This window comes from Megascapheus bottae, chromosome 32 (assembly GCF_031878675.1).
Source record: "Megascapheus bottae isolate mThoBot1 chromosome 32, mThoBot2.hap1, whole genome shotgun sequence".
NCBI classification, from domain to species: Eukaryota; Metazoa; Chordata; class Mammalia; order Rodentia; family Geomyidae; genus Megascapheus; species Megascapheus bottae.
The window spans coordinates 8,258,498-8,271,805 of NC_143540.1; the positions used below are offsets into that span (position 1 = coordinate 8,258,498).

The 13,308-nt window shown below is 53.9% G+C and overlaps 1 protein-coding gene across 1 annotated transcript in view; it reads left to right on the top strand.

Annotated features, from left to right (window-relative positions):
- The window catches only part of Plxnb1 (plexin B1), a 29,590-nt gene that overhangs the window by 12,389 nt on the left and 3,893 nt on the right, over positions 1-13,308 (top strand). The window contains exons 11-31 of the mRNA XM_090323460.1: positions 344-1,033; positions 1,242-1,364; positions 1,882-2,004; positions 2,405-2,498; positions 2,607-2,779; positions 2,962-3,113; positions 5,839-5,944; positions 6,105-6,241; positions 6,612-6,788; positions 7,015-7,186; positions 7,431-7,673; positions 9,018-9,194; positions 9,275-9,423; positions 10,160-10,260; positions 10,506-10,723; positions 10,852-11,030; positions 11,127-11,193; positions 11,420-11,566; positions 12,117-12,285; positions 12,789-12,892; positions 12,976-13,060. Coding sequence (XP_090179586.1) covers positions 344-1,033; positions 1,242-1,364; positions 1,882-2,004; positions 2,405-2,498; positions 2,607-2,779; positions 2,962-3,113; positions 5,839-5,944; positions 6,105-6,241; positions 6,612-6,788; positions 7,015-7,186; positions 7,431-7,673; positions 9,018-9,194; positions 9,275-9,423; positions 10,160-10,260; positions 10,506-10,723; positions 10,852-11,030; positions 11,127-11,193; positions 11,420-11,566; positions 12,117-12,285; positions 12,789-12,892; positions 12,976-13,060 — 3,586 coding nt within the window. The remainder of the gene's footprint in view (positions 1-343; positions 1,034-1,241; positions 1,365-1,881; positions 2,005-2,404; positions 2,499-2,606; positions 2,780-2,961; positions 3,114-5,838; positions 5,945-6,104; positions 6,242-6,611; positions 6,789-7,014; positions 7,187-7,430; positions 7,674-9,017; positions 9,195-9,274; positions 9,424-10,159; positions 10,261-10,505; positions 10,724-10,851; positions 11,031-11,126; positions 11,194-11,419; positions 11,567-12,116; positions 12,286-12,788; positions 12,893-12,975; positions 13,061-13,308) is intronic.

The window sequence follows — 13,308 nt, forward strand, 5'->3', positions numbered from 1 at the left end:
CCACTGTGGGTGCCAGCCTCCTTGAGGATGTGGCTGGCCCACCTGTATTGGGAGAAGCTTGGGGGGCTGAGAGCTTGGAAGACCTGAGGCCTCCGGGCCCCCCCTCCCCACCTCTCTCAGCACAGACACCCCTGGAAGCCCAGCCCACCTTTTCCCGCGTTTGTCCTTTGGAATATTAACGGGCTGTTTTTGTTTTTCTTTTCCTTGGTTCTCTTCCTCTTAACATACCCTTTGTCTGCCTGCCTGCCTGCCTGCCTGCCCGCCTGCTAATGTCCATGCCATGCCTGCCTGAGTGACCCTTCCTGTCTCTCTCGGTGCCCTCCTCCTCCCCACACCCCTGCAGAGCCCGCTTCTCCCCCTATCCCCTCCTGCAAGAGATCCCCCCACCCCTTTCCCAACTGCAGCCCCCAAAGCCACAGTCACCCCTAATCCTGATACCCGATCTGGGGAGCCTGGGGCTCCTTCCATCACGACAGCTTCAGATGTCCTACCTGGAGCTCAGCCTTCTTTGCTCAGCTTCTGGGGACCATGGGCAGGTCCGGGACCTCTCTCTTCTCCCACGGCTACACAGAAGTCCCTCCCTTCCGGTTTCCCCACCCTCCCTTCCGGTCTCCCTACCCAACCTGGATCTGACATCCCTGCACCCATTGACTTGGGAGTTAGAGCCACACCTGAGGAGCTCTTGGCCCCCCTCCCGTTACCCTCAAAGGCAGCCACATTGTCCCCTGCACAGCCCAGCCCCGAGGCCGTGCCCTCCACGGCCGCCCTCAACCTGTCCCCTGGCACTGCTCCTGCCACCATTTTCCCAGGGGCCACTGGCTCCACCAAAGCTGTGCTGGAAGCTCAGCTCATGAAAGAAGGCGACGAAGTACCCGAAGCAGACGAGTGGATGGGGGGTGACCCTCCCGCCTTCTCCACTTCCACCCTCCTCTCAGGTGATGGAGACTCAGCAGAGCACGAGGGCCCTCCCGCCCCCCTCATCCTCCTGTCCAGCCTCGACTACCAGTACGACACCCCCGGGCTCTGGGAGCTGGTGAGGTCCAGCCCAGGAAGGAGGGGCCTTGGGAAGAGGATGGGAGAAAGATGGTGGAGCCCTTTCCCCACCTGCGTTTCTAGACTGGGAGAGGGGTAAGGGAAGCATGGGGAGGAGACAGAGTCCACCTCTTGGTCTCTGAGGTCCAGTGAAGGCAGAGGACCAAGCTGGAGAGGATGGGCTCTACACACTGTCTTGATCCCTGCAGGAAGAGGCGAATCAGCGGGTGAGCTCGTGTCCCTGCGTGGAACATGTCCACGGCTCTGTGCTCATGCCGGTGTCTGTAGAGCGAGAAATCCAGCTGCAAGGCAGGAACCTGCATCTCCTCCAGGTGTGTGTGTGTGTGTGTGTTTGTGTGTGGGGGGGGTATATACAGCTGTCAGAGAGATTAAGAAGAGGGCCTGGGCCCAAGTCTTGGGGATTGAACTTGGGACCTGGGCACTGAGCTCTTCAGCTCAAGGCTTGTGCTGTACCACTTTGAGCCACAACACCACTTCTGGTTTTCTGGTAGTTCGTTAGAGATAAGATTCTCACGGCCTTTCCTGCCCAGGCTGGCTTTGAACCGCACTCCTCAGACCTCAGCCTCCTGAGTAGCTGACAGGTGTGAGTCACCAGGGCCTGGCTTCCCTGAGCTGCTTTTGCTTAAGACTCGCCCTCCACCACTTGAACCGCAGCGCCACTTGTGGCTTTTTCCATGAATGTGGTACTGAAGAATCGAACCCAGGGCCTCAGGCGTGTTAGGCAAACACTCTACCACTAGGCCACAGTCCCAGCCTCCAGAGCCCAGGTCCAATACACAAGATGTAGGTCCTGAAGCTGTCGCCATTTCTGTGTCCTCTTCCCTCCAGGATGGCCCGGGAGGCAGTGAGTGTGTAATGGAGCTGGAGGGCCGCGAGGTAGCAGTGGAAGCACGAGTAGAATGTGAGCCGCCTCCACACACCACATGCCGCATCACGTGCCAGCAGCATCAGGTGCAGACACAAGACCCACGGTGGGCCTAGAGCGCACTGGCCACAGGCTGGGCGCTGCCGCATTTGTGTGAAGGAATGGGTGCCCTGTCTCTGCCCTGTGTGCCCTGTGAGGTATTTGCATGCCAATCAGGCCTCTTACGATCTCTTTGGGATGGAGGCGTGGTTCAGTGAGTAGAGCCCTAGCCAATGAGCAAAAGCAGCCACGAGTACTGAGTTCAAGTTCTACTCTTGGACCAAGAAAAAGAACAGTTGCGCTGGCGGGGGGGCGGGGGAGTCCTTATATTCTCCCTCTGACCTGGGCGTGTGGTCACTGAGGAATCAAACCCCAGGCTTCATGCATGCTAGACAAGCACTCTTCCACCAAGCCACCTTCCTAGCCCCTCACGCTTCTTTCCTCCAGCTCCACTACAAGGCCGCGCAGCCGGAGCTCCAGGTGGGGCTGTTTCTGCGTTGGGCCGGCCGCCGGCGCGTGGACAGTGCCGAAGGGCTACATGGTGAGCGCAAGCCACCGGGAGCCTGGGGCGGGCGGATGGATGGGGCCGGTGGAAGGGAAGCCGGCTTCTCCTGTCTCCTGCTCACCATTTGTTCCTGCCGGGTTCCAGTGGTCCTATACGACTGTTCGGTGGGACACGGTGACTGCAGCCGCTGCCAGACTGCCAGGCCCCAGTATGGCTGCGTGTGGTGCGAGAAAGAACATCCACGGTGCGTGGCCCAGGAGGCCTGTGACAGCGTGGAGGCCGTGGCCACCCAGTGTCCTGCGCCCCTCATCCGGTCGGTGAGTTGGAATGCTGCTGGAGTGTCTTCCTCACTGTTGGCCTTCTTGGAAGGAGCTGGGGGTGGGGGGGGCCAGGCCAGGGATCCAGGAGGCCCAGAGGTGGGCAGCCTGTGGTTTGCTCTCTGCCAGATGTTGGCAAGTGGATGGATGGAGATGACACACAGACCCTTGTCCCGGAACAGGTGAACCCGCTGACTGGGCCTATCGAGGGGGGCACTCGTGTCACCATCAGAGGCTCCAATCTGGGCCAACATGTACAGGAAGTCTTGGACAGGGTCCGGGTGGCCGGAGTGCCCTGTTCTGTGGATGTCCAGGAGTATGAGGTGTCCAGCAGGTAAGCTAGCTGATTACAGACGTGAGAGCGGCTCTGTGGTTGGCTCTCCTCCTCCTTCTTGGGGCCTCTTTTCCCTCCTTATCTGCTCTTCTGTCCCCGTCCTGGGTTCTTATGTTAATGCTTCAGGGCTGGAGTTAGTACTCATTCCCAGGATGCTCAGTTTGGCTGCCTGTGTCTCTCACAAGTTCTAGGCCTAGGGGAGAATTTCAAGCCTATTGGTCAGGCTCTACTTAGATTTTTGGTGTTGGTGTTGGTCATGGGGCTTGAATTTGCAGCCTAGGTGCTGTCCCTGAGTTTTGTCGTTGTGTTTTCCTCTGCCCCGGGCTAGTACTCTGCCACTTTGAGCCACAGCTCCACTTCTAGTTTTTCTGGTGGCTCACTGGAGTTAAGAGTCTCACAGGAGCTGGGAATGTGTCTTAGTGATAGAGTGCTTGCCTCGTATGCATGAAGCCTCCGATTCCATCCCGCGGGACCACATACACGGAAAAGCTGGAAGTGGTGCTCAAGTGGTAGAGTGCTTGTCTTGAACGAAAGAAGCTCAGGGACAGTGCCCAGGGCCTGAGTTTCAAGTCACCCAACCCACTTTAAAAAAAAAAAAAAGTCTCATGGACTTTCTTGCCTGGGCTGGTTTTGAACCAGAATCCTCAGATCTCGGCCTCCTGAACAGCTGGCTGGCTCCCTAATCTATAGTTGAAACCATTTCTCCAGAGCATCGAGTTTCCCTCCCAAATGTTTTGACTGAGAATTTATGGAGACTTTCTCGATTATTAATGATCCCAGAACGCTAAGACTGAACATCATGTATGACGTGATTTATGAAGCAATTAAAAAATACATCCTCCCTCTCTCCCCTAGCCCTCCCCCAAAGTAGTTCACCCTTGGCTTGTTCTGTGTTCCTGGAGTGTCTCAGCCACTGTGTCAGTGTCACAGAGTTGAGCCACTGCATGCCTAACATTGTGGTAGTTTATTTGCCCCAAGCTTCTATTTTCTGGCTAGCAACCAGCCTTTTTTTTTTTTTTACAGACTGCTCACATCTGCCTCTCAGATTTGACTAGAGGCTTTCAGGGATGTGGTTCCCAAAAGGGAGCAAATTTCCACCACTTTGCCAGTGGGTACTTTGCATGTGGTCATCGTGGGAGACTAGCACAGCTGACAAGACTGGGCCTCCCCACCAGCCGGCCTGACGGGGCTCCTTTGTAATGATAGGCTCTGACAGCAGTCAAGTCCTTTTGGTGTTTTTGGTTTTTTTCTTTTTTTTCTTTCTTTGCCAGTCCTGGAGCTTGAACTCAGGGCCTGAGCCCTGTCCTTGGGCTTTTTCAAGGGTAGAACTCTACCACTTGAGCCACAGCACCACTTCCAGTATTTCCTATATATGTGGTACCGAAGAATCAACCCCCCCGCAGGTCTTTGTGCATTCCAGGCGAGCATTCTACCACTAGGCAAAACTCGGCCCAGCCTTTCCTTTTTTCTGTGTGTGTGTGTGTGTGTGTGACATTTCCACTTACAGATGGGGCTCTTACTATGTGAATCATGTGTCTATTGTCTTTTTGCTCTTTAACTGGAGATAAGTCTCTCAGATGCCTGGCTGAGCTGGTTTCAAGCCTGATCCTTGGATTTTAGCCTCCTAAATAGCTTAAGATTATGGGTGTAAGCAACAACCAGTCTTATTGCTAAAACAGCAATAATTTTATTATTATTATTTTTGGGGTGTGGGAAGGTACAGGTACTGGAGCTTGAACATTATGCTTCCTTTTCTTTTTTATTTTACCAGTTCTGGGGTTTGAACTCAGGGCCTGGACACTGTCTCTGAGCTTCTTTTTGCTCAAGGCTAACACTCTACCACTAGAACCACAGCACCACTTATGGCGTTTTTATTTATGTGGTACTGAGGAATCAAAACCAGGGCTTCATGTATGCTAGGCAAGCACTGTACCATTAAGCCACATTTCTGCCCCCTCCACCTCCTCCTTTCCTTCTCTTCCCCTCCCCCCTTTCTTTCTTTCTTTCTTTCTTTCTTTCTTTCTTTCTTTCTTTCTTTCTTTTCTTTCTTTCTTTCTTTCTTTCTTTGCCTGAACTCAGGGCCTGCACTTGTTGTTGCTTTGTTTTTTGTTTTGCTCAAGGCAAGCATTCTATCACTTGTGCTTTTTGTGGTTAATTGGAGATAAGTCGTGTAGACTATTCTGCCAGGCTGGCTTCAAACTTCCATCCGTTAGGTCTCTGCTTCCTAAGAAGCTAGGATTGCAGACATGAGCCACCAGCATTTGGCACAGATTGCTTGTTTGGGATTCTGGAGTAGCGTTCAGATTCTTAAACCAGACTGGGTGCTGGTGGCTCATGCCTGAAATCCTAGCTACTCAGGAGACTGAGATTTGAGAATCACGGTTCAAAGCCAGTCTGGGCAGAGAATTCCATGAGACTCTTATCTCCGACGAATTACCAGAAAGCCACAAGTGGAGCTGTGGCTCAAAGTGTTAGAATATTATCCTTGAGCAAGAAAGCTCAGGGACAGTGCCCAGTCCCTGAGTTCAAGTCTCAGGACCAGCACGCATGGGCACACACACACACATACACACACAAATTAATTTAAAAGGATCCTAATATATTTTATAAATGATGGAGTGGTAGAAACCACCTTTCCAGGAAAGCCAAGAAGGCTGAGCTGTCAGGTCGCTGAGGGGACCCCCATGCAGCCTAGCACCCTGTTTGTCTGCCCCTGTCCCCACAGTCTCGTGTGCATCACTGGAGCCAGTGGCAAAGAGGTGATGGGTACCATAGCAGTGGAGGTGCCAGGAAGAGGTCAGGGTGTCTCAGAGCTCAGCTTTGCCTACCAGGTACTTGATGACGGAGCCATACCACTTATGGGTCAGTGCGATTATCCCTCTTCCCTCTCTAATGAATGCTCGGCACCCTAGGGCCATCTTCTTTTTCTGGGTCCTCTCCCCACTGGGATCCTAACATTTGTCTCTCCCTCACTGTCTTCTTTCCTTATAGGACCCAAAGGTGCATTCTATCTTCCCAGCCCGTGGCCCCCGAGCTGGGGGAACCCGCCTCACCCTGCACGGTGCTAAGCTTCTGTCTGGTCGGCTCGAGGACATCCGAGTGGTGATTGGAGATCAGTCTTGTCATCTGTGAGGGCTATTTCCAGGCAGGAGGGATGGATGGGTGATAGGGACAGGGCCAAATCTGCCCCACGAGGAAAGTGGCCAATGACCGAGAAGGTAGCTTAGTGGTAGTATGCTCCCGAGCATGCATGAAGCCCTGGGTTCGATTCCTCAGTACCACATACACAGAGCCAGCGTGGCGCTGTGGATCAAGTGGTTGAGCGCTAACCTTGAGCAAAAGAAAATCGGGGGACAGTGTTCAAGCCCCAGGACTGACAAAAGATAGTAGCCAGACTTCCTGTGGCTGGGGCAGAGAAGGAAGTGCACAGAACCCCACATGGCATCTCTAGTCCCCCCACTTTTGCCCATTTGACCACACACTCTCCTTACTTTCCAGGCTGCTGGAGCAACAGGCAGAGCAGCTGCGGTGTGAAACTGCCCCACATCCCTCGCCTGCCCTGCTCCCCGTAACTGTGTGGTTTGGGGTCACCCAGCGGAAGCTTCAGCATGGCCAGTTCAAGTACACATCAGACCCCAATGTCACTTCCGCCGGCCCTAGCAAAAGCTTCCTCAGGTGCAGTGAGGAGTGAGGGTGGCAAAAACATGGCTGCAGTGTGGGGAGGGTCTTTGCAACACCCCCTCATGCGGGAGGAAGGGGTTGCGGGGCTTTCAGGGGTGCTGGTGAATGCCCCTTTCGAATAGGACGAAGGGTCATGAGGTTTGGCCTAGCCTTTGGGGGGCGGTTGGAAGGGACTGTCCTGTACCCTGTAAGCCACATGTGGTTCCTGGACTTGTTTCAGTGGAGGACGGAAGATTTGGGTCCATGGCCAGAATCTGGATGTGGTGCAGACGCCAAGAATCCGGGTGACTCTGGTCCCGAGAGGGCTACAGCCTGGCCAGGGGCTGGGACGGAATCGCCGTGTGGTCCCAGAGACGGGCTGCTCCCCTGGAGTGCTGTGCCGCGATCATCAGGTCAGGCTGAACACTGGAGCCTTCCCGTCTCCCCTGTCGTTAAAGCTAACTGGGTGCTGCTGGCTCACACCTGTCATCCTCCCTACTCGGGAGGCTGGGATTGGAGGATCACAGTTCGAAGCCAGCCTATACGGGGAACTCCATGAGAGTTCCTCCCATTTCAGCCTCTTGAATAGCTCGGATGCCAGGTGTGAGCACCCCCCCCCCCAGCTGCCTCAGTTATCTTCCTGTTCCCCCTCTGCAGTTTGAGGAGCCATGCCTTGTGAACTCGTCCCAGCTCATCGTGTGCCGCACGCCCGCCCTCCCCAGCATGCCCGAGAACCCCCGGGTCCGGGTGGAGTTCATCTTTGATAACCTCCTCTTTGACTTTGCCACCCTCAACCCCACACCTTTCTCCTATGAGGCTGATCCTACCCTGCAGCCTCTCAACCCCGAGGACCCCGCCACACCATTCCGGCACAAGCCTGGCAGCGTGTTCTCCGTGGAGGTACTTTGTGCTTCGAGGGACCCCTCACCCAAGACTTGCCCCCGGCAGGACAGGTGCCCTGCGTGTGCTTGAGAGGCCAAGGTGGCAGAACAAGGCCTGAGCAAGGCTGGTGGAAGACAGAGAGTGCCAGCCTAGCACTGGGCAGGGTTTTGATGGGCTGCCTGGGTCTTGACACTCCGTGGGGGTCTCTGAATGACAATAAACAAATGGCTTAGGGTGGGCGCTGGTGGCTCACACCCGTCATCCCATCTCCTCTGGAGGTTGAGGTCTGGGGATCGTGGTTCAGAGCCAGCCTGGGTAGGAAAAGTCTGAGGCTCTTATCTCTGACTACTCAGAAAAACAACAACAACAAAAACCCAGAAGGGTCTTTTGGTATAATGCTTGCTAGCTTTGAGCAAAAGGAGTATCCAGGCCCTAAGTTCAAGCCCCAGGATTGGCATCAAAAATAAATAAATAAATCCAGAAAACAAAAGCAGAGAACAAATGGCTTGGCATGTACACAGTAGCTGGGAGGGGTGATAGCCAATGAGAAACTAGGCGAGTCCTGGTGTGCTAGCCTAGGCATTGGTCCTGAGCCACGCTCCGCAGTTAGGCAGGACCTACACACTCAGTGAGGACATGCGTTTATCATCTCTCAACAAAGCTCTTCAGCTCAAGGCTACTGCCATACCCCTGGAGCCACAACTCCACTTTCCACTTTCTAGCGGTCCATTGGAGATAAGAGTCTCAATTTAGTTCCCAGGCTGGCTTTCAACCACAATCCTCAGATCTCAGCCTCCTGACTAGCTAGGATTACAGGCATGAGCCACTAAGCTCAGCTTGCTTATTTATTTATTATATTTATTATATTTATTTATTTATTTATTTTTTGCCAGTCCTGGGCTTGAGCTCAGGGCCTGAGCACTGTCCTTGGACTTTCTCAAGGCTAGAGCTCTACCACTTGAGCCTCAGCACCACTTCTGGCTTTCTTCTATGTATGTGGTACTGAGGAATCGAACCCCCCCAGTCTTCATGCATGCTAGGGAAGCACTCAACCACTAGGCTAAACGCTGGGCCCTTATTTTTTTGATAACCAGTTCAGGGGCTTGAACTCAGGACCTGGATGCTTTGTCTGAGCTCCCTCCTCCCCCGTTGCCCTCATGGGGCTTGAACTCAGGGCCTGGGCACTGTTCTGAGCTTCTTTGTGCTCAAGGTTAGCACTCTTACCACTTGAGTCACAGCTCCACTTCTGGCTTTTTTACTGTGTATATGGTACTGAGGAATCAAACCTGTGTTTTCATGCCTGCTAAGCAAGCACTTTACCATTCAGCCATCTTCCCAGCCTGAATGACTCCCATTTTCCAGGGGGATAATCTGGACCTCGCCATATCCAAGGAGGAGGTGGTGGCCATGATAGGAGACGGCTCCTGTGTGGTGAAGACACTGACCCGACACCACCTGTACTGCGAACCCCCAACCGAGCAGCCTTTACCACGGCACCACGTCCTCAGGGAGTCACCTGACGAATTGCCAGAGTTCACGGTCTGTGGGCAGGGCTGGGCATTGATAGAGGTTGACTGCCCTCCCCCCTTCCCCTCCAACTCACAGCTGGTTCCTCACAGGTGCAGATGGGGAACCTGCGCTTCTCCCTGGGTCACGTGCACTATGACGGCGAGAGCCCCGTGGCTTTTCCCGTGGCAGCCCAGGTGGGCCTGGGGGTGGGCGCGTCTCTCCTGGCTCTGGGTGTCGTCGTCATTGTCCTCATGTACAGGTGGGTGCAGCTAGATGGGGGCCGGGATGGGCTGGGGACGGTCGTAGGGTATAGATGCATACAGGCAGCAGGGACCGGAAACTTTCTCTGTAAAGCACCAGAGTCAATAAATTAAGCTTTGTCGGCCAGGCGGTTTCCGTTGCACTGCTACAATTTGCCATTGGGCAGAAGTGCACACATATACGGTGTGTGACACATGACTAGAAACGACTCTTAATTTTTTTTGTTGGCCCTGGGGCTTGAACTCGGGGCCTCACAACTGTCCCAGAGCTTTTTTTTTTTTTTAATTTCTCAAGGCTGGTGTTCTGCCACGTGAGCCACAGCTCCACTTCTGGCTTCTGGTGTATAATTGGAGTTAAAGATTCTCATGAACATTCTTGCCTGGGATGGCTTCATACTGTGACCCACAGATCTCAAGTCTCCTGAGTAGATAGGTGTGAGCCTCTGGCCAGTTCCTGGCTGGTTGTAAAATAGGTTAGAGGCCACATTTGTTGTGGTTGTAGCGTGCTGACCCTTAAGCGACAACTCTGCTGGCTAGAGGAATGGGTGGGTCTGGCTTGCTGGGATAGGACAGGCTGATCTTGGTTGGGCATTGGTCAAGTTACACTGGTGACTAGATGATGTCAGGATTTGCCTGGAGCTGGATTAGCCAGGCCTGGACTAAGAGAGGACCCCACTGGGCCTGGGCCGCCTCCTCCAGCTTGCTCCTCCCACCCTTGATGTTAATATGAGCCAGGAGGAAGAGCAAGCAGGCCCTGCGGGACTATAAGAAGGTTCAGATCCAGCTGGAGAATCTGGAGAGCAGCGTGCGGGATCGATGCAAAAAGGAATTTACAGGTGAGGTTTTTTCCAGGGCAAGGTGGCCTCCCCAGGCCACACCCACTGGTTGGGTTTTGCCAGAAGCCACACCCACTGAGTAGACTCTGCAGGAGGCCATGCCCCATGGGTCTTGCAGCCACATCCACTGGAGAGCTCTGCCCATGCCTATTAGATAGGCTCTGTCCCTGGTCACCAGGGCCACACCCACTGGGAGGGCTCTGCTTCAAGGCCACAAGCCCAACCTAGCCTGGCCTGCTCCACAGACCTGATGACCGAGATGACGGATCTCACCAGTGACCTGCTGGGCAGTGGCATCCCGTTCCTTGACTACAAGGTGTACGCTGAACGTGTCTTCTTCCCTGGGCACCAGGAATCGCCCTTACACCGGGACCTGGGTGTGCCAGAGTGCAGGCGGCCCACTGTGGAACAAGGCCTGGGGCAGCTCTCAAACCTACTCAACAGCAAGCTTTTCCTCACCAAGGTGGTTCCCCAGAAGACACTGGGTTCTTTTCCCTCCTCCTTCCTACGCCCAACCGGACTTGCCCTGGCCCAGCCCAGGCCTTACTTGTTCTATACCTGTGGCTTTCTGATCCCCCCACACCACCCCAGTTCATCCACACACTGGAGAGTCAGCGCACCTTCTCGGCTCGGGACCGCGCCTATGTGGCTTCTCTGCTCACTGTCTCCTTGCATGGGAAGTTAGAATATTTCACCGACATTCTCCGCACCCTGCTCAGTGACCTGGTGGCCCAGTATGTGGCCAAGAACCCCAAGCTGATGTTACGCAGGTCTGTGTAGTCTCAGGGATTGGGGGGGTCTTTAGGAGAAGAATCCTGTTATTTCCCTCCCCCCCGCACCGACCCTAGCTGGCCATGTCATTCCAGGACAGAGACCGTAGTGGAAAAGCTGCTCACCAACTGGATGTCCATCTGTCTCTACACCTTCGTGAGGGTGAGGGAGGCCAATGGGAACCTCTTGCAGGGGAGGAAGGGTGGGACCCTCGCAATCAGTAGGCCTCAAGCCCCACCCACTGTTTGCATATTCAAATCGGAGCCAAGACCACACCTACCTGGGAGTATTGGCCACAGCTCTACACCCTCCCTGGTATATATCATGTCCCATCTGCTGGAAGAGAGAGATAGGGTGCCCTAAACCACTCTGTACCCCCTTTTTCCAGGACTCAGTAGGGGAACCTCTGTACATGCTCTTCCGGGGGATTAAGCATCAAGTGGACAAAGGACCCGTGGACAGCGTTACCGGCAAAGCCAAGTACACCCTCAATGACAATCGTCTGCTCAGAGAGGACGTGGAGTACCGGCCCCTGGTGAGGGTTTTGGGGTGGGTGTGGTCTGCAGTTTTCAGTCTGTTATTAGGGTACCAGCATGTTGTATCTCTACCTAGCTAAGGGAGACCAATTGTAACTTTTGCCTGCTGACGAGGCATTTATTAGTTTTTTTTTTTATTTATTTAGCTGGTCTTGGGGCTTGAACTCAGGGACTGGGCATTGTCCCTGAGTTTTTGTGCTAAAGGCTAGCACTGTACCACTTGAGCCACAACATACACTTCTGACTTTTCCTGAGTAGTTTGTCTTTTAGAGCTAATAGTTTAACAGGCTCACGCCTATAATCCCAAACTACTCACAAGAGATCTGAGGATACCAGTTCAAAGCGAGCCTGGGCAGGAAAGTGTCTGAATCACCAAAAAGTAACAGAATGCTGGCTGTGAGCAAAAGGAGCTCAGGGACAGCTACCGGCCCTGAGTTTAAGCTATAGGACTAGCGATTAAACACCATAGCATTGTGAAGTCTTAGTTCTGTGTCTTGGCCATCTTGAATGGGACATGAATTCCTGACCACTCCTTTGTGTTCTGCATAGACCTTGAATGCACTTTTGGCTGTGGGTCCGGGGACAGGAGAGGCTCAGTGTGTGCCAGTGAAGGTTTTGGATTGTGACACCATCTCGCAAGCCAAGGAGAAGATGCTAGACCAGCTTTGTAAAGGATTGCCTCTTGCCCAGCGCCCAGACCCTCGTACCCTGGATGTTGGTAAGGACGAGGAGGAGAGGAATTCGGGGATCCAAGATCATGTTGGACCTGAATCGGTCTAAGACTGGACCAAGGACAGATGGGATGTTAGGAATTGGCACAGCCAGGCACTGATGGCTCACACCTATCACAGCTACTCAGGAGGCTGAGATCTGAGGCTCACACTTCAGAGCCAGCCTGCAAAGTCTCTTAACTCCTCTATCTCCAAGAAACCAGTAAAAAGCTGGAAGTGGAGCTTTGGTTCAGGTGGTAGAACACCAGCCCTGAGTGAAAAACCTAAGGGGATAGCTCCCAGGCCTTGTGTTCAAATCCCAATACTGACATGCAAGTTAGACCACAGGCTGGCTTTATCAGGCAGTCTCTTCCTTTGTGAGAAGAGGGGCAGCTTCCTGCAGGCAGGACTAGATACCTGTGTTTATGAAGGACAAGATGGACCCTGGTACAGGAAGGGGAGCCCAGAAACCCTGGGTCAAGGCATTTCTGTATGTATTTTTCCCTTGCAGAATGGCGATCGGGTGTGGCCGGTCATCTCATTCTTTCTGATGAAGATGTCACTTCTGAGGTCCAGGGTCTCTGGAGACGCCTGAATACCCTGCAGCATTATAAGGTGGGGGAGGGGCAAAGAGTGTAAGGAATGGCAAGGGAGGGGAGGGGAGGACAGGCAGAGAGGTCATCAGCTGTGGTCGGCAGGTACCAGATGGAGCCACAGTGGCCCTCGTCCCTTGCCTCACCAAACATGTCCTCCGAGAAAACCAAGATTACGTCCCTGGAGAACGTGAGTGCCTCCCCTGCCTTCCCCCCACCCCAATAGTCTGGTCCTGGGTACTTGCTTTGCCCAGTCTTCATAAGAAAGGATCCAGCCAGGCACCCGTGGCTCACGCCTAGAATCCTAGCTACTCAGGAGGCTGAGACCTGAGGATCACAGTACAAAGCCAGCCAAGACAGGAAAGTCCGTGAGACTCAATCTCCAATAAACCGCCAGAAAACCGGAAGTGGTGCTGTGACACAGAGTGGTAGAGTGCT